The sequence below is a fragment of the Sorex fumeus genome, unplaced genomic scaffold, assembly GCF_029834395.1.
Source record: "Sorex fumeus unplaced genomic scaffold, SorFum_2.1 ptg000015l, whole genome shotgun sequence".
NCBI lineage: Eukaryota > Metazoa > Chordata > Mammalia > Eulipotyphla > Soricidae > Sorex > Sorex fumeus.
Window position 1 is genome coordinate 2,466,004 of NW_026606072.1, and position 23,998 is coordinate 2,490,001.

At 42.6% G+C, this 23,998-nt stretch overlaps 1 protein-coding gene across 4 annotated transcripts in view; it reads left to right on the plus strand.

Moving 5' to 3' along the window:
* The window catches only part of RAI14 (retinoic acid induced 14), a 143,904-nt gene extending 124,701 nt beyond the window's left edge, over window positions 1-19,203 (plus strand). For 3 of the 4 annotated variants that reach the window (XM_056112118.1, XM_056112116.1, XM_056112117.1), the window contains 8 exons: window positions 858-944; window positions 2,286-2,372; window positions 6,357-6,411; window positions 8,957-9,075; window positions 9,901-11,436; window positions 14,565-14,714; window positions 16,715-16,780; window positions 17,320-19,203. In XM_056112118.1, coding sequence (XP_055968093.1) covers window positions 858-944; window positions 2,286-2,372; window positions 6,357-6,411; window positions 8,957-9,075; window positions 9,901-11,436; window positions 14,565-14,714; window positions 16,715-16,780; window positions 17,320-17,397 — 2,178 coding nt within the window. In that variant the 3' untranslated portion in view covers window positions 17,398-19,203. The remainder of the gene's footprint in view (window positions 1-857; window positions 945-2,285; window positions 2,373-6,356; window positions 6,412-8,956; window positions 9,076-9,900; window positions 11,437-14,564; window positions 14,715-16,714; window positions 16,781-17,319) is intronic. The other variant, XM_056112119.1, reaches the window with a different exon arrangement.
* Window positions 19,204-23,998: the final 4,795 nt, after the last annotated feature.

Genomic DNA, 23,998 nt, shown 5'->3' on the forward strand with positions numbered 1-23,998 from the left:
GTGACTTACTCTATTTCAAAAGCATGTGACTTATATGTATCTTTTTCTGGGATGTACTAATATTTTCTATTGGTGTGAAAATATGATTTAAATATCTGAAATTCAGTAATGGTATTTTGAATACTTATAATACCATATGCACTGTATAACCACATTCCTGAAATGTTAGATATTTGATGAAAATAAGAGATTTACCTTTCCATTATATTTTAATTTGGGCTTTTTGAAAATGTTAATTGTGTTACATAGGTAGGATTAGAAGTTTGCCCTTTCATTTTATAGTTTATCCTAAAAGGAAAAAGTTTTCTTTACTTTATTAACATGATACATGTTTGATTGTTCCATTTATTTACTTACACATCAAAATCCCTTAAAAATATCATAACAAATATTCAATAATGAATATATTTTTGATTAATTGTGTTACTTATTTCTACCTAACCTTCATAAATAAGGTTCTGCCTTCCCCGGTCCCATGTTCATATTTTTTAAAGGAAAGGAATTTAAGCAAAGTTTGGGAAATAACCACTGCTTTGCATGAAGTTGGAAACTAGATTGTGAATACAGTCTGGTTCTAAATTGTTATTGAAAGCTCTTAATCCTCCGACTCTCCCATTTCTCCATATCAACTTAATCTGGTGTTTTTTATTTTCTTGCTATTAAAACACGGGCTGCTAGAAGAAAAGTTGGGGCATGCATACTACTTATTTTTATATTGAGAGCTAATTTCAAATCTTGATAAAGTAAGAAATGCATGAACTGTTATTTTTTTTTCCATTTGTTTATAAAAGCTATTTGCTCGAACTATACTAACCTAACTAACCCACCTCCATTCTTTGAACTGTGATAACTTTCAGCATGACCAAGTCTGTAAAATAAACTCAGAAAGAAGTGGAACTCCAAAAAAACGCAGAGCTCCACCACCTCCTATCAGTCCTACCCAGGTAAAAACAAAAGCAAAACAGTAGTGAACAGACATACAACAGAAGAGTAATAGTTTTGTTGTACATTGAAAAAACAAATGTTTTGGGAATGACATTTAAGTACACATTTGTAATTCTCTTTAGTGATTTAGTTAAAAATAGTGGTATAAAGGGTTTGATTATTCTCATGGAAATAATATCAATTCTTATTTATTTCACAACTAAAAAGTTGAATAGCATCACATTTTGGCGGGGGGGGGCAGTGTTCAGTCATACTCAGCCGTCCTCAGAAGTTGCTCCAGGCTCTGTGCTCACCGATTACTCCTGGCATTTCTCGGGAACATTTGTACTACTGGGGATTGAACCAGGGCCAGAGGTGTGTAAGGCCAACACCTTAACCCCTGGACAAGCTCGTTGGCCCTGAATAGATTCTTGCTTTGTTTTGTTTTGGTTTAGGGTCACACCTGGCAGTGCTCATGGCTTACTTCTGGTCCTAAACATCTTTCCAAACATCCTAAAAAAACATTATTGAAATCTTACGCCAGGAAATTGTTTCTTATGATAATAAACTTGGACTATTTTTACTTCCTCACATTAAAGCTTTAATAAAGCTTGGAAAAATAGGTTGCTGGTGAGGTGGTTACTTGAAATTGAATTTTATTTGGTTTCTTAAAATGTTAAAATCTGCCTTCCAAGTACATTGAAGGTTAGCTAATATTAAAACTGCTCTCATTTCTCAGTTTACAGTGTCTACTGCATAGAGGCAGAAGTTTGGGTATCTATGAAATGGTCAATAAAAAACCAGGCAGGATTACGGAAGCAGTCACAGGATTTTGTCATCTGATAAATAATTTCAGTGTGTTCATATATTCACTAATATCCTAATCTGCATTAAAAGTTTTATAGTTTTAAAGTGGTTTCCAATAAAGATAGGAGAAAAATTGTTTAGTTTCTACTCTGCAAACTTTCAAAAAGTTTTTGAGGTAACATTGCCTTGAAAATGTTACCCCTGAATTGATTAAAGTGAAGAATAACTAATTAGGGGCTGGAGAGATATTACAGAAAGTAAGGTGTTTGCCTTGCATGTGGCCAACCCAGGTTCAATCCCCAGCATCCCATATGTACCCCTAAGCATCATCAGGAGTGATCCCCTGAGTGCAAAGCCAGGAATAACCCCTGAGCATTAGTATGTGTGTCCAAAAACAGCAACAAAAAGACCCCTAAAAATAAAATAACTATATTTTTTGCTTTCATTCAATAGGAAGTTCTTTGTCATTGGAGAAGAAATGACTTTGAAGATACTTTCCTTATCATTGGTCATAAACTTGTTGTTTTGTTTTGTTTTATTTTGTTTTTCTTCAGCTAAGTGATGTGTCTTCCCCCAGATCAATTACTTCTACACCACTGTCAGGAAAGGAATCAGTATTTTTTACTGAACCACCTTTCAAGGTAAATACCTTTTCGTCTTCAATTTTGCTATTGAATTTAGTCGTAGATCTGGTTTCAATTTTAAACACTAGGCAAACAAGATAGGCCTCTCAGTGATTGACTTTGTCTTTCTTGAGGGAACCCCACTTGATTATTTTTCCTAGCATGGCCTATGTATGAAAGAACTTGAGTAAACAAATTACGTTAATTAACTAGTAATTCATTTTCACCATGTGAAAAGACACAGAGATAAAAACTTACCTGCCAACCACCTTCTTGCAAACTGAACTAATAAGTTTGAAAGAAACTTTTGGTATTCTCTGATGTCTTACTGAGAAGTAACTATGGTTTGGGGTACATGTAGTGATGCTTTGGCTGTTTTTTGGCTCTGTGCCCAGAGGTAGCTTCTGATGGTGTCCAACTGGGAATTGAACCCAGACTATCTCTCTGGTCCTGATATCTATCTTATTTTAGTTGTATTTTATGAAGCACCATGATTTACAAAGTGAGTCATAGTTGGGTTTTAGACATACAATGTTCTAGCACCAATCCCACCATAGGTGTCAGCTTCTCTCTACCAAGTTCCCAGGTTTGCTCCTATGCCTCTCCCCTCAGCCTGCCATCTTGCCAATTTAAGTTTGGTTGTTAGTTTGGGTCTCACAATTTCAGTATTGTTGACTCTGTGGTTTGGATATTTAGCTCTATATTTCCTTAACACTGCTGAGGTATCTGAATTCCCCCTATTGCTTTTAGTCTCTTTCACCCCACTGCCACTTGATTTCTTTCCTCCTTCTCCCTATATTGTGGGATCAAGGATGATCTAGGCATTCCCTCCTTTAAACCATTACAAATACCACACATAAGTGATATCACACTGTGTTTATCCTTCATCTTCTGACTTACTTTATTCAACATGACATCTTTCCATTTCATCCAAGTTGTGGCAAATTGCATGATTTCATCATTACTTACTGCTTATGTAATATTCCATTGTGTTCCTATACCACATCATCATGACCCATACTGTTGTTGGACATCTAGGTTGATTCCAAATCTTAGCTATTGTACTGAGTTCTCAGTGAATGATGGTGCGCATACATCATTGTGGATGAATGTTTTTCTGTCCTGGGGGTAGATATCCAAAAGTGTAATTGCTGAGTCATATAGCAGCTCAGTTTTAAACTACTTTTAATGAAACCTCATTCCTGATTATAGCAATATTATATAACTATTTCTTTCAGGAATTAAAAATCTATTAGGTCTTATTCTACCTGGTTCTAAAGATGTATTGTTAAAATTACTTTAAAGAATAAAAGAACATTTCAGTTCCATATTTATTTACCTATGATCATTAGAAAAATGTACTTGCAGAGTAAGAGGTATATATTTAATTTATTCAAATTATTGATGTATTTGTTCAAATAATTTATTCAAATTATTTAATTTGTTCCAATTAAATTTCAGTGCTATTGTTGTATTTCCTCATCTAAGAATTATTAAAGACATGTTTCAGTAAGATGAATAACTCTACAGGGAAATTCTGCTTTTATTTGCTGTCTAATGTCTTCTAATACAGTTACTACTGAAAGAAGACAGGCAGCGCATTGTCAAGGACTGTATCAAAATGAATAACTAAAATTTAAAAGAGTTGAAAGTTTTTGGTAAGCACAAGGGAAAACTAAAACTCTTATCCTGTTGGTAATAATATAAAATGTTAGGACTATGCTGGAAAAGTATTTAACAGTTTATTTAAATATTAAACATGTACTTATCAAGTGATCTATTTTCTCAGATATTTGTCCAAGAGGAGTAAAAATGTCTCAGAAATCACATGTAAAAATATTTCTACTTTTTTGCAGATATATATAGATATATAGATATATAGAGATGTATCCCCAAACTGAAAATAATCCAGTTGTCCTTCTACAAGTGATTGGATAAAGACAGTAATAGTGGTCTGTTCAGGGACCGGAGAGCTAGTACAGCAGATAGGGCACGTACCTTGCACATGGCTGACCCAGGTTCAATCCCCAGCATCCCATATGGTCACACACTGGGTACAGAGCCAGAAATAACCCTGACCATCACCAGGTGTGGCCTAAAAACCAATAAATGAAACAATAAAATAAAATAAGTTCTGTTCATAGAATATATGGGGCGGTGTGTGAAATATTACTTAGCTATTAAAATGTAGTACTGGCAAATAGCCTCATCAATGAACCTGAAAATCGCTGTACTGAGTGAAAGAAGCCAGATGCAATGAGATTAATGCCATAAACATTCCATTTTTAGAAACTCTACAAAAGCCAAAAAAGGAGGGTAGTAGTTGTCTGGGAATGGGGTGGGCAGAGATTGGCTATAATGAGCATCAGGAAACTTAGAGGTAATGGAAATATTTAACAGCATTCCTAGAGTGATGATTCCCTAAAAACAGATCTTTTTAGAACTCTCCAAACTGTAGATTTAGATAGTTTATCAAATTTTAATCATGTTGAAAGTAATAGTATGCATTTTCAAAAGTGAAAAGAGAGCTTTTTGGAAAGATAAGCATTTGCCAAAAATAAGTCACTTTATTTTTAGCATTTTGAACCTTTTCAGAAGTTTCTTTGATGAAAAATTATATCTCTTATCATGGTCTGTGGCTCATCTAAATGAAACATAGTAATTGCTGGCAAGTCACTGTATTTTGTTTTGAAACAAGAGTCTGGTTTTGAAGTTATAAGAATTTTTGGAATATATTCATAGACCTTTGGGGAAAAAAGTTTATAGGAAATCTTTAAGAGGATCAGTTATCAATCCAAGACCAGAAAAAAAATTATTTTCTTATAAAATTACCTCAGTTGTCACTGACAGGTCTTATTTGCTACCCTTTGTCTTGAAAGTATTAGTTAATGTGAAGAGTGATAGTAAAGCTTGACTGGCACATGGCCAACCTGGGTTCAATCCCCAGCACTCCATATGGTCCCCCTGACCCGCAGGAGTGATCCCTGGGCACAAAGCCGTGGGTAAGCCCTGAGCTCCATCATCTGTGACCCTCCCAAATAGATAAATATATATATATAAAGGTAAAGGCCCTCCCATTGATCATCGATTTGCTCGAGCGGGCCCAGTAACGTCTCCATTGGAGACTTTGTTGTTACTGTGTCTGGCATATCGAATACTCTCGGTAGCTTGCCGGGCTCTCCGAGAGGGGCGGAAGAATCGAACTCGGGTCGGCCATGTCGGCCGCGTGTAAGGCGAACGCCCTACCCGCTGTGCTATCGCTCCAGCCCATATATATATATATGAACTAGTAATGTCTAGGAGCTGAAGAGACAGTACAGGAGTTAAGGCACTCGCCTTGCACATGGCCAACACCAGTTCAGTCCCCAGTACCACATATGGTCCCACAAGCATGAAGTGATCCCTGAGCACAGAGCCAGGAGGAGTCAGCCCTAAGCCTTCTGGATGCAGCCCAAAAACCAAAATTAAAAAGTATTAATGCCTATTAACGGCAGGTAATTTATAAAATTGTACAGCTAAGTTATTTTTAATATGTTTTAGTACATTTCCCAGACAGAACTTCCATTTGACTTCCTTGTGTAAATAGTACTTGGTTTAAAATAAAAGACTTTTATCTTACTTTTTTCATATGGGACACACTCAGAAGTACTTTGAAAAATGGGGGACCATTTGGAGCCAGGGATCGAACTGAAGACTTCTCACATGTTAGACACGTGCTTTACAACTTAGTTTTCTAGCCTTGTGAAAGTGATGCTTTCTATTTCAGAATTCAGCTCTAGCCCACTAAATTAGCTATTTTCTGACATTATTGGAATCCTAAAAATTGTCTTATACTTAATGACATTGCTGATAGATACATTACAGATAATAGTCCTCAGAACCTCTAATGACTTCAAAAGTAGACTTTAGTCTTTAGTAAGACTTGAAAAGGAAAGTCTGGTTCTTTTTAGTGGAATGTGATCTTCTAAAGTGCTCTTCTAAGTCCTTTTTATGTTCCCCCAGGCTGAGATCAGTTCGATACGGGAGAACAAAGACAGACTGAGTGACAGCACCACAGGTAAGATGAAACAGCATCACCAGTCAGTCTGTGTTCTGTGTCCTTTCAAGAGAGCAGGGACCAAGTCAGAGAGCCCTCAACATTGGGAAGTTAGAGGACCCCAGAGCTTCCAGTATCACATGGACTGTCATACTCCAGGTGTTTTCATATGGCTTTTAAGGCACCTCTGAGCTTGGATGTGAGAAGATGTATCTCTTTTTCCATGTCTCTCACTAAATGTTAGTTCCTCTTTCAGTGAGGGGTATGGGCAATCAGCGGTCATGCTAGACTTAGACAAGAGAATTGACTTGAGTGTCTTGTCACTGAACTGTGATTGTGGGTATCTTCAAATATCATTTACAGTCTCTCTACGGAAAATTACAGCAGTTATTAGACATATTGCCTGACTTCACTCTACAGTGTCTTATGAAATTAGTTCTTAAGTTATTATAGCCACTATGCCCAACCGCACCCACTGAGCACATCCATAACTGCCCACCATAGCCCATCTACTTTGGATTTTAAATGAACCCATGCAAGACAGTGTCAAAGCATCATACACTCACAAGCTATTCCTAAAAAACAGCTTTAATTCAGAGGATTAAGAGTTCGTCCTGCAGTTGGACCTGTGAAGAATATGTTACCGAATCACATTTAAAACACATTGTTTAAAATGCTCCTTTTGGCCTTAGCTTTTGGTTTCTTGGTCTGACATGTATTTCATATGTGAGTGAAGACTTTAGTATACAGAATTTAGAAATATTAGATTTTCTGTAATTCTTGGCAGAGTTCAGCATTAAGGTAACTGATTATTTGTCATACTGTATATGCTCCTCATTACATCCTAGGAGTCATTATTTGCTTAGAATTATAGTTAGGAGTTGGAATGATGGTACAATGGGTAGGGCATTTGACTTGCATGTGGGTGACTTGGTTCAGTCCCCAGCACCCCATGTCCCCTTAATAGAAATAAGCATTTCTCATCTTTCCAAAGGGTCCCCTGCACCCTGCCAGGAGTATTCCTGAGTGCAGGCCCAGTAAGCCCTAAGCAACATTGGGTTTGCCCCAAAAACAAAAAAGCAAAAGAAGAAGAAGAATTACAGTTATACTCTAGTCCCCCATGTTCATTCCAATCTCACTAAACTTCATGTCAAGGAAGTTGTTTCATTTTGTCATAGGCACCAGAGAATAGAAATAAGTATTTCTCATCTTTCCAAATTGAACATTTTCATCTTTGCATTAAATGACTATGAGAAAATAAAAAGACATAACGGTAAAATAATGTAGATCAGCACTATTCAAAGTCTGCAATAAATCAGGAGTTTTGCCACAGGAAGTCATTCAGTTATATCACACTGTACGTTGCTTTGTCTGCTTGCTATTTATTTCAATAGGAAGATTTTTCTGGACAAAGGAAGCTGTCCATTGAATTCTGTTCTGGAGCAACTGCCTTTCTCCCAGGGAGCACTTGCGCCTGCTTTTGATGCTATTTCGGCATGATATCAGTAGGCTATCAAAGCTTGCTTGCCAGCAGCAATTCCTGTGGTATTCAGAGAAGACTGATTCCTGTGGATGTCGGGGGCAGTGAATGCTTCAGGAAGGAGGCAAACCCTGCCTGCATTGTTGAAGGCCACCTAAAAGGTCACTTTTCAGTGACATGATGAAAGGACTCTCATATGGTTGAGAAATTGAAGCAGCAGCCTTGGCTTGAGAATATAGAGAATTTAGACTATGATGAAAACCATGGCTTGAGGGAAAGTTGAAAACCAGAGAGACAGGTCATGAATCATAAGCCTGAAACGGGAGATTTCAGGGACCAAATCATAGAAACCTTAATCAGATAGAGGAATTTAGGAACTATGTTTTGAAGAAGACCAATGAAAACACTTGAACTAAAGCACTGAACTTCTGAAAACATGAACTTCCTAAAATAGCTATCAGGAGGATTGGCCTGACTGTGATGTGCCTGCTGCTTTGTTTTGCTTTTGTATTAGCAAGAGGAGAGAGGCAGATTGGTTAGGGAATGTTTGCAGAACTTGCAATTTGCAGAATTTGCAGAAATTGTGGGTGAGATGAGCGAGATACTCTCGGTAGCTTGCCGGGCTCTCCGAGAGGGGTGGAGGAATCGAACCCGGCTCAGCTGCTCGAGCAAATCCATGAACGGGAGGACAGTGCTACAGTGCAGAAACTGTGGTGATAAAGTTTGGAGTCAGAGTAATGATGGTGCAGATAAGACGTGAACTAGATTATGGAAAGATTTCACAGAAATACAACTTCATTCACATGGGAAGAACAAAAATTGGGGTCAAGGTATAACAGTCAAGTGATTGAAAAATGTAAGAGCAAATCAATCAGTTTTCACATGCTCTTCCACACATCCACGCAGCTAGTATTGTGCTAGGAATAAAGCCCTAGGAAGAACTCTGTAGTGCCTGAGAAACACTGTTCATGTATCTAGCTGGTGGGAGTTTCATAGTACTAAGCGAAGAACTGGGTTGGTCTACAAAGTTTGGTAGAGGTTAGAGAAGTAACAGTTCAATTTGTAAAATGTTCTCTCTTTTTAAAGGTGCTGATAGCTTATTGGATATAAGTTCTGAAGCTGACCAGCAAGATCTTCTTGTCCGGTTGCAAGCAAAAGTTGTTTCTCTGACCTTACACAATAAAGAGTTACAAGATAAATTGCAAGTAGGTAGACATGTGACTGCAGACTGTTCTTTATGGTTAGTTTATTAGGCTTTCAACATCATTCAGATGATAATTTATTTCAAACACCTACATTGGTTTTGTTCTTTCCAAATACAACCTTAGCATTGTGTTGTTTCAGATTATTTGTTTCTCGAGAGTTATTCATTGACTCTGAAAATTGGTAAATTGTACATATACATTATATATACATGTATACATTTATGTGACATATATATGATTAGTCATTTACCTCAGAAAGTTATTTAACTAACAGATTTAATAGATTTAAAACTTTATAGCTAGTTGCACTAAGCCAATTGCTTCTCTTGACTGCTAGAACAAGATGAGAAACAAAAGAAGAATCTAAGTCAGGGTCTTTATGACCAAAGTAATTCTGTTGTTTTTCAAGTGTCCTAAAACATTTTTCTAAGAGAGCACAAAATAAGCTCGTCAATCAGCCTTTCATGTCTTGGGACATGGGACATAGGAATTTTTCATAGGTGCAAGAATATACACACTCAAGCCACGCTCCCAGCCTGAATTTGCTGATTTATTTTTGTTCTTTTGGAGGAGATTTTTTTGGAGGGTGGGTGGGTAGAAGCGGTTATTTGGGAGAAGGATTTTACCAGTACTGAGGGCCACTAGGGCTACATCGAGCAGTGCTGGGTGATGCTGGGTGTCACCTGTGCTTGCCAGTCTTGCTCCAGCCCTCCGAGCTGTCTCCCCAACACCCCAGACCTAAGTTCTAGGTTTGTTTTTTCCTTTCAGTTTTTTTTGTCTCCTAACTGAGCTTTGGTGCCTTTTTCCTCCTCCCTTTTTCCACAGGCCAAAGCACCCAAGGAGTCAGAAACAGATCAGAGCTTCGACTCCTTCCATTCCACTCAAACTGAGTTGGCCCCATCCCTGGGCAAAGCTCAGGAAACATCTCCCCCTGACTCCAAATCATCTCAGTCTGTCTTAGCACCTTCCTCGAGTAAATCCTCCATTGATGGTGATGTCAGAATTCAGCAGCTCCAAGAGACTCTGCAAGACTTGCAGAAGAGACTGGAGTGCTCCGAAACAGAGAGAAAACAGCTCCAGGCTGAGCTCCAGTCCCAAAGGACAGAGCCCAGTGGCTTACCCAATGCGCAGATTTCAGAAAACGGTTCCGACCTCAACCAGAAACTCCAAGAAAATCAGAACAAGTACGAGGAGGCCATGAAAGAAGTCCTGAGCGTGCAGAAGCAGATGAAGCTGGGCCTCATCTCAGCTGAGAGTGTGGACAGTTATTCCCACCTCCGTGATCTCAGGATCACTGAGGAGGAAATAGATGGATTGAAGCAGGATCTCCAGAACGCACGAGAAGAAAGTGAAAGAAATAAAGAGAAAGTGAGAGAGTTGGAGGAGAGGCTGGGAGAGCGGGAGCAGGGGGTAGACACCAGGCCACCGGTGGAAGATTACGAGGAAATGAAAAGTTCCTACTGCTCTGTGATTGAAAATATGAATAAGGAGAAAGCATATCTGTTCGAGAAATACCAAGAGGCCCAAGAAGAAATTACGAAGTTGAAAGAGACGCTCAAAAGTCAGGGGTCGCAGGAGGCCGGGGATGAGACTGGGGACATGAAGGAGGCCATGAACAGAATGATTGATGAACTCAACAAGCAGGTGAGCGAGCTGTCGCAACTGTACAAGGAGGCCCAAGCTGAGCTGGAGGATTACCGGAAGAGGAAATCCTTAGAGGATGTGACTGCAGAGTACATCCACAAAGCCGAGCATGAGAACCTGATGCAGATGACGAACATCTCCCGGGCACAGGCCGAGGAGGCCCTGGATGAAATGAAGTCCCAGTATTCCAAAGTGTTAAACGAGCTCACCCAGCTCAAACAGCTGGTGGATGCCCAGAAAGAGAACTCAGTCTCCATCACAGAGCACTTACAAGTGATCACCTCGCTGCGGACGACAGCCAAGGAGATGGAAGGAAAAATGAGTGGTCTCAAGGAGCACCTTGCCAGCAAGGAGGCGGAAGTGGCCAAGCTGGAGAAGCAGCTCCTGGAGGAGAAGGCGGCCATGACCGAGGCAATGGTGCCGCGGGCTACCTACGAGAAGCTCCAGGCATCTCTGGAAAGTGAAGTGAGGGTCTTAGCCTCGAAACTGAAGGATTCAGTGAAAGAGAAGGAAAAGACCCAGTCAGAGGTGTCCCAGGCTAGAAGCGAGGTCTCCCAGCTGAAAAGGGAAAAGGACAGTGTCCAGACCCTCTTGAAGTCCAAAGAGCAGGAGGCACAGGAACTTCTGCAAAAATTCCAGCACACTCAGGAAGAACTTGCGGAGCTGAAGAGGCATTCAGAGAGCTCTTCCAAGCTGGAGGAGGATAAAGACAAGAAGGTCTGTGACATTTCTGTGGCTGTTGGGTTTCAAGCTCCTCAGCTCTGGATCAGCCTTTATTTGTTTGTGGGCAGGTGTGTCACTTGGTCATATTGGCCTATTGTGACACCTGACTGTCTCCCAAGCCGTAGTCAGAAGAGTAGGTTTCTGGGGCCCGGTGTCAGCCTGGGTTTGATTCCTAGCACTCTGTGGTTCCCTGAGCACTACCAGATGTGACCCCAAAATTGGAGAGAAAACAAAGAAGAGTAGGTTGGGCCAGGGATACGGCACAAGTCCGGGAGCACATTCCTGGTTCTGACCCCTGTGCCACTTCCCTCCGCCCCGCACCCCATACCCCGGAGTGTGGCCAGGCGGCCCCTGAACGTTGATGGATATGGTCCCAATTTGTAAAGGGAACAGAAGGTTGAACATCTATTTTTAAAAACCCAGATCTTCTACACTCTTTGCACTAAAGCACTTTCACGTATATAGTACAGATTTTGCCTTTCAAAATTATTTCAGTGAAACTCTGCCAAGTGTCAGGGCCAAAAGTGAATGCACAGACTGGAAAGTATTTGCGACCCAACTTGAATTTCAAGTCTTCAGGAATCCAGACAGATTCCTGCATCATATGATAACCTAAGTACTCTGAGACTTAGTCCTGCTCAAAGAAGCTCCAGGACTTTTCCTGTGGGTGCATTTCTAAGGTGTTTAGGAGAGGAAGGGAGCACTAGGGAGGACCATGAGGAGCAGGCAGGAGAGGGTAGATTGGCTGCAAGAGGAGAAAGAGGTACTGGTTTTTCTCTACCTGAATCTGGGTCCACCTGAGTCCTGCCAGAACCAGTCCCTGAGCAGAGAGCCAGAAGTAAGCCCTGAGCACCCATAGGTATAAACCCAAAAAGCAACAACAAACCTGCAAAAAAGACAGTGATTATGGCTCCCTACTCTGCTTATTTATTGCAGTGTGGGGAACTGAACGTAGGCAAGGCATGACCCTTAGCATTGAGCCGCATCTCTGGCTCAAAGATTACTCCATGGCTTTATTTACTTACTGATTTTGGCAGTGCTGGGATTGAACCTAGGCCCCAGATATACAAGGCATGTGCTCTACCACTGAGTTACAGCTGCACCACTATATTCACTTTAAACTAAGATGACAGAGAGTCAGAATGAGAACTCAAAGGGCTGAGTGCATGCTTTGCATGCAGGAGGTCAAGGTTTGATCCCTGGCACCTTATGGTCCCTTACGCACTGACAGGAACAACTGCCATGCATAGAGCCAGGAGTGATCCCCAAGTACCACCATGTGTGTGACCATCAGTTTACTCCCCCAAAGAAAATGAATATAAAGTAAAATTTCAGAGAAATCAGGGCTCTAAGAATTTATTCCCAATTGTCCATGTCAGCATGATAAACAAGGTCTAATAGTCTCAAGATCTGATTCATTCTTCTGTCCCAGTTTTAGAGGCCACCAGAGACTGGGGCCTCAAAATAGCAGGATGTTTGCCTTCTGCAGACAGATGCGAGTCCAGCAGTGGCATTTCTTCCTTTCTCCTAGATCAACGAGATGTCGAAGAAAGTCACCTGTTCTCATGAGCTCTTTCCAGCTCTTTTGAAAATTCAAAAAGAAAAAAAAAATCATAGTTGTCAGGCTGAAAAGACAGTACAGCAGTTCTTGATTTTTTTTCTAATTTTTTTTTAATAGTGAGACATCATGAGGTACAGTTGCAGGCTTACACATTTTTGTGCTTGGGTTTCAGTCATACAACGATCAAATACCCATCCCTCCACCAGTGCCCATTTCCCACCACCACGGATCCCAGTATCCCTCCCACCCCCCATCCCCCCCATCCCACCCTGCCTCTGAGGCAGGGCATTTCCTTTTGTTCTCTCTCTCATATTGGGTGTTGTGTTTTGCAAAAGAGGCAATGGGTGACAGTCATGTTTAGTCTATAGTCTACTTTCCGCATGCTTCTCCCATCCAGGGAGGATCCTCCCAACACCTTTATTTGGTGTTCCCTTCTCTTTCTGAGCTCCCTTTTCCCCTAGTATGTGTGGTTGGCCTCTAAGCCATGGAGTCAAGTTCCTGGTACTAATCTCGGCCATTCTTGGGTATTAGTCTCCTATTTTGTTACTTTATGTTCCCCAGATGAATGCAATCTTTCTATGTTTATCCCTTTCTTTCCGAGTCATTTTGCTTAACATGATACTTTCCATGTAGCACCACTTGTATGTAAATTTTGTGACTTCATCTTTTCTAACAGCTACATAGTATTCCATCGTGTAAATGTACCAAAGTTTCTTTAACCAGTCATCTGTTCTCAGACACTCAGGTTTTTTCCAGATTCTGGCTATTGTAAGAGTGCTGCAATGAACAAATTGCAGATGTCACTTCGACTATACTTTCTTGCCTCTCTGGGATATATTCCCAGGAGTGGTATTGCTGGATCAAATGGGAGCTCAAGGTTCTTTATTTGCTTGCACCCAACCCAGGTTTGATGCCCAGCACCGCATCTGGTCCCCAGGGTACCACCAAGAGAGTGATCCCTAAACACAGAGCCAAAAGTAATCCCTGAGCACTTCCAGGTGTGGTCCTAAAAGACATAAACCCTACATTGTAGTTGTTGCCTTTATTTAACATGTTAGCTTCATTTTACCTCCACACAACATTTAATCCTGGGGCTCATACTTGAATGGGACGATCTTAGAGGCATATGTTGGCTTGCCCAGTTGTAGGGTTCCCTTTATGGGATTTCTTTTTAAGAAACAGAATTGTTGGCCAGGATTGTAGCTCAGGGTTAGAGCACTGAGATGGCATGTATGGAGTTCTATGTTGGATCCCTAGCACCAAAAACCTTAACAACACAACAGGATCCAAGAGATTTGACTTGGGGTTGGAGAGACAGTACAGTGGGTAGGGTGTTTGTCTTGCATACAGACAATGGGGTTCAGTTCTTGGCACCCCATGCAAGTCCCCTGAGCATAATTGGGTGTGGCCCCCAAACTGAAAAATAGAAAACCCAAAACTCTGACTCATTCTTCTGTCCCAGTTTTAGAAGCCACCAGAGACCGAGGCCTTGAAATAGCAGGACATTTGCCTTCTCCAGATAGACGTGAGTCCAGTAGTGGCATTTCTTCCTTTCTCCTAGATCAACGAGATGTCGAAGGAAGTCACCAAATTGAAGGAGGCCCTGAACAGCCTATCACAGCTGTCCTACTCAGCCAGCTCATCCAAGAGGCAGAGCCAGCAGCTGGATGCACTGCAGCAGCAGGTCAAGCAGCTCCAGAACCAGCTGGCGGTGAGCGGGCTCATCCTCATCACTCCCAGGGATGGGGCGAGGCGAGGAGGCGGCTCCAGACCAACCCAGCTGGATGGGCAGGGCGAGGTGAAGGCGCCAGGATCCCCAGCCAGCGTCCTGAGCTCAGATCCCCAACATCTGCGGACTCAGCTGGACTGTGTCCTCAGAAAGGAGATGTGTCTGCGACAGGATGGCAGGAGAGCGCTATGGTTCTCCTCGTGCGTCCTCTCGGGTTTCAGCCCTTCCCCATCTCTCCACAGCACTCCTACCCTCTCTGGCAGTGACCCATGTCTTTCTTGAGCGAGTCAGTTTCACACAAGTAAAATCATGGGGTCAGTTGGGAAGGTTCCTGCTCCAGGGGAGAATCCATTTCCTTGGGCACCTGATCTCCTTGGCTCCCGGCCCTTCCTTTCTCCTCAGGCTGACTCACTTCTGCCTATGCTGCTGGCCTCTGGCTCCTCCTTCCTCCACTCACCCTCTTTCCCTCAAAGGAACATGCATACATGTAAGGCCCTCCGAGCTCACCAGAATCACTGTTCTCTCAAGATCCCGTCACTGCAGCTGGAGCAATAGCACAGCGGGTAGGGCATTCACCTTGCACGTGGCCGACTGGGTTCAATTCCCAGCATCCCATATAATCTCCCGAGGTCTGCCAGGAGTAATTCCTGAGTGCATGAGCCAGGAGTCACCCCTTGTGCATCAATGGGTGTGATCCCCCCCCAAAAAAAGCAAAAAATTTTTTTAATTAAAAAATAAAAAATATATGTGCTCAAAAAAGATCCCACATCATCCTTCTGCCCTCTAGTTAACATTCATAGCTTCAGGGGTTGAAAAATCTATCTTTGGAGGCCTTTGTTTAGTCTCCCTGAGACCTTAAGATTTTAGGTGACAAGAGTAGGTAACATTTTCCACATGAATTCAAAGAGGAGTCTGTTCTGGATTTCCTCTAGTTTCCACTTACATACACAGCTCAGATCTTAGGATGCTTCAATACACTCTGTAGCATTGTAGCACCATAGCACTGTCCTCCCGTTGTTCATTGATTTGCTGAGCGGGCACCAGTAACATCCCACAACAAATTATGAGACTTGTTGTTACTGTTTTTGGCATATCAGATACGTCATGGGTAGCTTGCCAGGCTTTGCCTTGCCGGTGAGATACTCTCGGTATAGCTTGCTGGGCTACCAAGGGGGGCAGAGGAATCGAACCCGGGTCGGCTGCATGCAAGGCAAATGCTCTACTCACTGTGCTATCACTCCAACCCGAATACACTTTAGGTGAGGTAAAATACTTAGGACAGAGGAGACGGTGCTTATTATGAACTCTACAGTTAATTTTTCTGATAAAATAATTATTACAGACTTAGTGATAATGATTTATGTAGTCATGCTTATAAAGTATAGCATGTCTTTAATGAGCTATAGTCTATCAGTATTGTGTGGTCATATAAAAATGAATGAAAACTACCTCTGCCCTTCCGTAATTTTAAAGATATGCCCACTATGGTTGTGAATCTACAGAGGAAACACGCTTCCTCAGGGGGGAAGTGGGTCATCTCCTAAGACTGGGAGGTTCAAGCTTGTGCTCTGTCTCAGAAATGCACAGAAGGCAGCAGGACCAGGGATGTGGCATTCAGAGGGCCCCTGGAGTGTCGGGGAAAACAGATACAAAGGAGTAGCATGGAAGAATCTGGATGGCATGGTGAATAAAGGAGCGCTATCAGTGGGCTGATTCTTCATAGGAATTAGGGGAAGCCTGTGTGGGTGTGTTGCAAAGATAAGGCACGGTGGCAGGTTGAGTAGGGAGGGGAGGAAGAAGCACCTGTAAGGCCTGGAGTTCAGTCTGGCACTTCCTGCCCCCCAGACCCTGGTTGGATGCCCAGGCAACAACAGACTTGTGTCCATACAGTCTAGCTCAACATCACTGGGAGTGGCCCAGCTCCCCCTGCCTTTCCCTAGGGCTCCTCACCTGTTTCACAGTGTCCAATTTCCCTTTTCTAGGAATGCAAGAAACAGCACCAAGAGGTCATATCCGTTTACAGAATGCATCTTCTGTATGCTGTGCAGGTATGGTCACACCCCACCAAGTGTCTGAGCATCCCAGCGAAATGCTGCAGCAAGTTACCCCAGCTTGCATGGAATGATTTGAACAAATGAGAATTCGGGGAAGTTCTTTGTGAATGGGGAGCTGTAAAATATCTCTTGCTTGACTCTGGATTTTGTGGCAGGAGCCATATTTACTGGGGCACAGGGTCCTCATTTGTCGAGAAATGGAAGTGGATGAGGCTGCTGTGTCCCACCTTTAAGGAGGAGCCCACACTTTTCTTTTCCAAGCATGCCAGTGTCTCTTTCTGTCTCTGCCTGCTGCTGTTCTAACTACCTGGGCGGGGTTGTATCTTTGGGGCCAGATGGGGACAGAGCTGGAAGACTCCTCACAGGGCCTTTCTGGGCTCAGCTCCTCCTGAGATGTGGGAATGAGCAGAACTCACAGTCATTTGAAAAGTCTCGAGACAAGCCCAGGGCTGCTTTGCCTTCTCCTCAGAGGAGAGACCGCTAGGATTTTATTTAGTGCTTAATGAGTGGGTTTTTGTTTATATTTCCTTTAGGGCCAGATGGATGAAGACGTCCAGAAAGTCCTGAAGCAGATCCTCACCATGTGTAAACATCAATCTCAGAAGAAGTAAAATGTATGTCCTAGCAGGACACTGCCCCCTTGTTGTCCATCTCTGTGTTCGATCCGAACCCACTGGCCAGCACTGGCCCCTGTTCTCACGTTCTCAGTGACCTAGCCTAGCTTCTTCCTTTTCCAAAAGCTTCCTTCTCGGTCCCAGGAAAAGACTGACCTGGGAACTGCAGAGGAATTGCCAAGCGGCTGAGGTGAGGGGCCCTCAGCCCATCTGGTTTTTGAAATTCCCAGGCCACTGACACTAGCTGGTGGACTTCCTCTTTAGTACCCCGGCAGTTGCCGAGCTATGTGTGGGTGTGGGGACCTTCACAAGGTTGAGGGCTGCCTCAGTTCCTCTCCCTGGTCTGTGCTGCTCAGAGTGGCGCACTTGTTTTGCCCCATGATTTCCAGTCCCACACCCTGGTTTCTTGTCTCCCCAGATTAAGGTGGCACTAGTTTCTACAGTGCATGCTTAAGACCTGATGCGAGCCTGTGGATTTGAAACTCAGATTCCGTCTTCTGTCCCCATCTGCCTTATCTCTCTCAGCTACCCGCTTGTCAACCGCACAGTTGGATGAGCACCAGTCCACTAAGCTACGAACCTTCCAAACAAAAGCCAGTTTTCTTTTTAAAATTCTTTTTGAAGTAAATTGTTGACATATTGCAGAGCATCTATGCACAATTGCCTCCTGCTGTTCTCTGTAAAACTCAGGAAATCTGAACGTTTTTGTTTCAACAAGGGACAGTAAACTGCGTGTTTACAGCCAAAAGAAATGCCTCAGCATTCTTAACCTCAGTTTTTTAAGTGTTTTTATTTTTCCCCTCTACAATGTTTTTATTGGCTCTTAAAGATGTTTTCCTATCTATATCCCTAAGTAAGTGAAATTTACTGTAGACTATATTAACAAGATATTTTTTAGGTAACCATGCTTAAGATTTTCTCAGAATATAAGTTTTTCCTCCCAAGTTTTTGGCTATAGCGAAAGGTAGTTAAGTATCCCAGATTCTACGCCAGTTGCTGCCAATAGCCCCCAACTTCCTGCAGTTGGCTTTGTCTGTCCTAAGAATGTCGTCTGTGTATTAATATCGCCAATGGCTTTTTACCCTTTGGATATTTCTGAATGCCCTAGCTCTAGGGTGCCCATACGTGATTTCCGGAAGGACTAGAGGACCAAACAAGTTTTTCACCTTTGAAACTTCCGATCCTGGTAGAGACAACCCGGATGGCGCCAGGCAACGATCTTGGCAGAAACTATTCTGTTTGCTTTACTTTCAGGTTAAAAATGTTTCAAACATGCTTGCAGCTTCCCTGATGGCGTTGATCCTATTAACAGATGTAAACCGAGTACACAAATTGCTGGCAGGTTGCTAACTAGAAGTGGGGTCGTGCTCTTAGAAGCCAGGTGCTGCAGGATTGCCTGGTGCCGACGACACTCAGCTGTACTTGAGAGTGTGTTAATCTCTTATTAGATGACCACCAATAGACAGCCAGCCAGGCAAAAAGTGGCTTTCAAGCTCAGTGTGACTGTTTTTTTTAAGTCGTTTATAAGTTAACCAAGTTCACAAATGCTCCAAAGAAATGTGAAAAGACTTTTTTGTCACCGCATTTAAAACACAAAACACCACCCCCTTCCTTCTGGCCCTATCCGGCAGAGAAATGCTGCAGAGTATAAAACTTGAGACATTTTCTAGGATGCCTGACAAAGTGTAGCCTTTTATCTTGTTTTCAGGATGCATATTTATTACGAGTACCCTGATTAAATATTAAAAAGTTATATATTAGTTAGTGGTTTTCCTTTGTAATTTACACAGGGCGTCGCAGAAAATAAACTCATTTCTTTTTGCATCTCTGTTGGTGGTTTTTGGAGATTGTTCTCTGTTGGCTCACGCATCTCATCCTTTTAAAGTGTTGTGGAATGTTTCATAGTACGGTTGTGCTATCTGTATATTTGGAGGGGGGCTCCCAAGCAGTGCACGGGGGCTTAAAGGGTCACTTCTGGCAGTTTGTGGCAAATCAGGCCCTATGGCTCACTCCTAAGAACTAAGGATACAGTGCTGTTTAGATTCTGTGGGGTCAGGGAGTGCCAAGGCCACTCCAGTAGTGCTCAGGGGATCTCCTGGAGACTCAACCAGGATCAATCACATGTTAAACTTATACTATCTCTCCCACTTCTCATCTGCATTTATCTGCTTCCAGTATTATTCTGTCCATAAAAATGATATGAGACTATCTTGTATGTAAATATATTTCTGCATGTGTATGAGGATTGGGGGAGATAATTTTCAAATTCCTATTTTCATAGACAATTAGCTTTCATTGGGCAGTATAGGTGGGGGCTGGTGGAGGGCAGTGGATTAGTCTTTGCATCATCACATTGAATGAGAAACTGACCTTTTCTTCACATTGGTTGAGTGATCCATATGTTTTTCTTAGATTAAAATCAGAATCCAGGGGGCTGGGGCAATAGTACAGTAGGTGGGTGTTTGCCTTGCACGCGCTGACCCGGGGTTCGATCCCCAGCATTCCATATGGTTCCCCAGCACTGCCAGGAGTGATTCCTGAGTGCAGAGCCAGGAGTAACCCCTGAGCATCGCTGGGTGTGACCCAAAAAGAAAAAAAAAAGAAGAAAAATAGCACTGCGTTGTAGCACTGTACTCCATTGTTCATCAATTTGCTCGAGCAGGCACCAGTAACATCTCCATTGTGACCAGACTCCAAAGCTTTTGATTGTTAAAGCCACTCTTTTTAAAGTAAACAAACCTTGTGGTATGGCATAGGCAAAATGTTCCCAGAATTTTGGGAGTGGGGGAGTGCCCAAGCTCTGGACTGGGCACCCAAGTGTAACTCCCAGTGATATTTAGCCAACTGTGCCAGGTGGTTGAGTGCTACAGCCCCCAGATGCAGAGGTACGGGGCTTCTATAGCACTGGGGCCCTCCAGAGCCAAGCCCTGGTACACATAGGGGATGGTCATGTGATACTGGGGCTGAAATTAGGGTTACCAGGCCACATTCCCCCATCTGCTGAGCTATCTCCTTCCACCTGCTCTTGCTCCCACCCCCAAGATGTACTGAAGCCAGTCTGTTGCAATGTGGCACGACTGTGGAATATTGAGTGCCGAGAACCACTTTCCCTACTAAGGTGGTTGTGATGTTGTTCAACCAAGAAGAGGCAGGATTCAACACGAAGAGTATGTTGGGAAAAACAACAGACAAGACATTCCCAGAGGAGCAATTTCTGTTTGCAACTGAGGACAGAGAATCATCAAGCATTATGGGAGAGTGTGGTGGGTTTGTGAAGCAAAGGACAATCATTGAACCATGACAGTCACCATAAAGGGGTTAGGAAGGCTGAGTGAGAGATCAGTCAACCTCTGCTAATGCTTCCAGCAAATAGAATGGGTCCTTGAAGGAGAAAATCCAGAGTACACAAAAAGTGAGTGGAAGGGAAGAAAAGAGGTGTTGTAAGCCAGGTGTAATGGAAGGAAATCATCTAAGACTAGTGACTGGATTGACCAGATCATGACTAGCAGGTGAGTAGAAAGGAAGGGGAGAAAGATAAGACACTACCAAATAGTTTTTGATGGGAAAGTTAGATAGCAAGGATGCCCTATGGGCCATCTCCAGACGTTAAAATTATTCTACCTAGTAGAATAATGGGCCAGAGCAATAGCACAGCGGGTAGGGTGTTTGCCTTGCGCATGGCCGACCCGGACTCGATTTCTCCTCCCCGGGTTCGATTCCTCTGCCCCCTTGGAAAGCTTGGCAAGCTATCAAGAGTATCTCGCCCTGGCAAGCTACCCGTGACATATTCGATATGCCAAAAACAGTAACAAGAAGTCTCACAATGGAGACATTACTGGTGCCCACTCAAGCGAATCGATGAATAATCGGAGGACAGTGCTACAGTAGAATAACAGTTGTCTCTTCTCAGGATGCCCCTTCACATCCTAATCCCCAGATTCTGTAATTTATTTTGCATGGCAAAGGGAAATTAAGTTTGCAGATAGAGGGGCTGGAGCAATAGCACAGCGGATAGGATGTTTGCCTTGCACGTTGCTGACCCAGATTCTATTCCCAGCATCCCATAAGGTCCCCCGAGCACTGCCAGGAGTAATTCCTGAGTGCAGGAGTAACCCCTGTGCATCACCAAGTGTGACCTCAAAAAAGAAAAAAAAATGTTTGCAGATAGAATTAGGGTTGCTGAGTGCCGTAGCAAAAATACAGCAGGTAGGGTACTTGGCTTGCATGTTGCTGACCCAGGGTAGAAGCTCGGTACCCCATAAGATCCCGAAGTACTGCCAGGAGTGATCCCTGAACTCAGAGCCGGTAGTAAGCCCTAAGCACCACTGGGTGTGGCCTAAACAAAACAGCAACAGAAAGCATTAAAATTACTAATCAGCTAAGCTGAAAATAGAGGAATCTGGACAGATGGATGCAACACTATCAGAACAATGTGTGATAAGTCCAAAAGACTTAAATATGCTACCCTGGTGGTGATAAAGGTGAAGAGACCACAAACCAAGGTATACAGGCAGCTTTTAGAAATGAGAGAAGACCAAATTCTCAAAAGCCCTGAGAAAGGACTCATCTTGCCCACACCTTGTCTCCAGTGGCAGCTGTTAGAGGTTTCTCTTCTCAAGAGCTCTGGGATAATAAAATTCTATTATTTGAAGCCACTAAATTTGTGGCATTTGCTACAGTAGCAGCAGGAAACAGATACACACTGAGAGGCCAGAGTCCCACTGCTGGCTGGGCTCTTGGAGCTCAACTTGGCTCATTGGACATGATTGAACACTAACAAACCAGACACACAGTTCCTAGTCACAAACAGGGAGCTAAAAGAGCCTGCAGCCAGCAGGTCTCAGGGGACAGATACTTAGATGGATAGTTTACATATAAGGCCTCAGCAGGATCTAATGTCTGTCCTTCAGCTGACCCTGCCTCATTTCTCCTTGCCTCTTAATCACCCTTTTGCTGTTCCTTGATCTTGCTCCTAGCTCAGGGACTTTGCCCTCTGCTACTATCATCTTAGAATGCTATTTTATACATTGGCTGGCATCTCATTTTCTTGAGGTCTCTGCTCAATGTCATCTTGTCATACAAGCCTCCTAGAGTTACATTGTATCAGCTAGCACAGCCTTTTGCATGCCCACCTGACTTTCTAAATCTCTGCCTGGTTTTCCTTTTCTTTCCCCTAAGGTGATTCACCTGACTGAAGGAGGGATGGGAGTCCTGAAGTTTGGCTCATTCTATCCCCCTTCGCAGGTACCTAAAAAAAAGGGCCTTTTGGACCTAATTTATTTCCTAAGTTATATGCCTCTTTCTAGCTTTCAGAAATCCCATAGTTTTATTAGCAGCCTTGTTAGGGATTTTTCAATAGAATAGAAGATACAGGAGAGCAGAATCTTGGTCTATTGGTGTTCATTATTGCTTCTCTAGTGAACAAAACAATGTCAAGCATGAGGTCAGTTTTCCACAGGTGTTTTGTTGGGGTGGATCCACAGATGCATGGGAAATGTGAGAGACTCACAAATAAATGGAGAAATGTCATGACCGGGGGCACCACAATGAGACTGTGGACAGGAGACTCAGACTCACACCAGACATCTAACCCTCCCTTGAGAGGTCAGAAAAATGTGTTTTTACAAAATTAAACAATTCAAGAGAAGATTTGTTTCGATGTCCTTGTTCTTAATACTTCATAGTTCCTGGGCTTGAATAATTAATTTGGAGATAAGCAAACGATTTGGAGTTGCAAGTCAAGAAGTGTCCTCTCTACAGGTTTCCTCTATGGTTTCTGCAACATGCACTCACACTTCTAGCTCAGGACCACAAGAGGGAATGTGAGGGAACCCATTCTGAGTGCACGGGTTCCAGAGTATGTGCACATTCCATCCCAGAGTTCTAGATCCTACCTCACACCTCAACTATCAAAAGGTTCTTATGTGAAAACAGGGTTAGTTGTCCAAAATAATAACAACAACAATAAATTTTGAAACCCTAAGATTCCTTAAAGTCCTTTTAACTTGATTTCAGCTTTTACAGAAGTAGGGTCAGTTGTAGGAATGGGAATTCACTGTCTTTTCCCAAATCTTATTTCTCTTCACAATTACCCAGAAAAGCAACTGTTCAGGAAATAGAAGTTATCTTTAACATCCAAGCCACTTCATAGCCATTTCCTGGAATGACAGAATGGCATTTCAATGTGATGCAGACCATCTTAACAAAGAGTAAGGTAATAATTGTTAGAGAACAGGGAAATAGTTCTTCCTTTTTATCCCCAGACATGTTAAATATTGTTCCTAGTCCATGAATCTTTGCAAATTGCCATCACAGAATCATGAGACTGGAAAGGATTTTTAAAAGCAAGTGATAAAAATACTCTCAAGGGCAAAAAGGAAAAAGGGCAATAGTATGTATGTTTTGCACAAAGGAGGCCCAAGTTCAATCCCCAGGACCACACTCTCTCACTACCACCACCACTAATACCCACGCCAGGAGTGACTTCTGAATACCCTTAAATGTGGCCCCAAAGAAACAAGAACAAAAATTGAGGACTCCATGGGATATGACTTGCTTTTGGCCACAAAGTCAAAACCAAAATTTTGATACTTGAAGA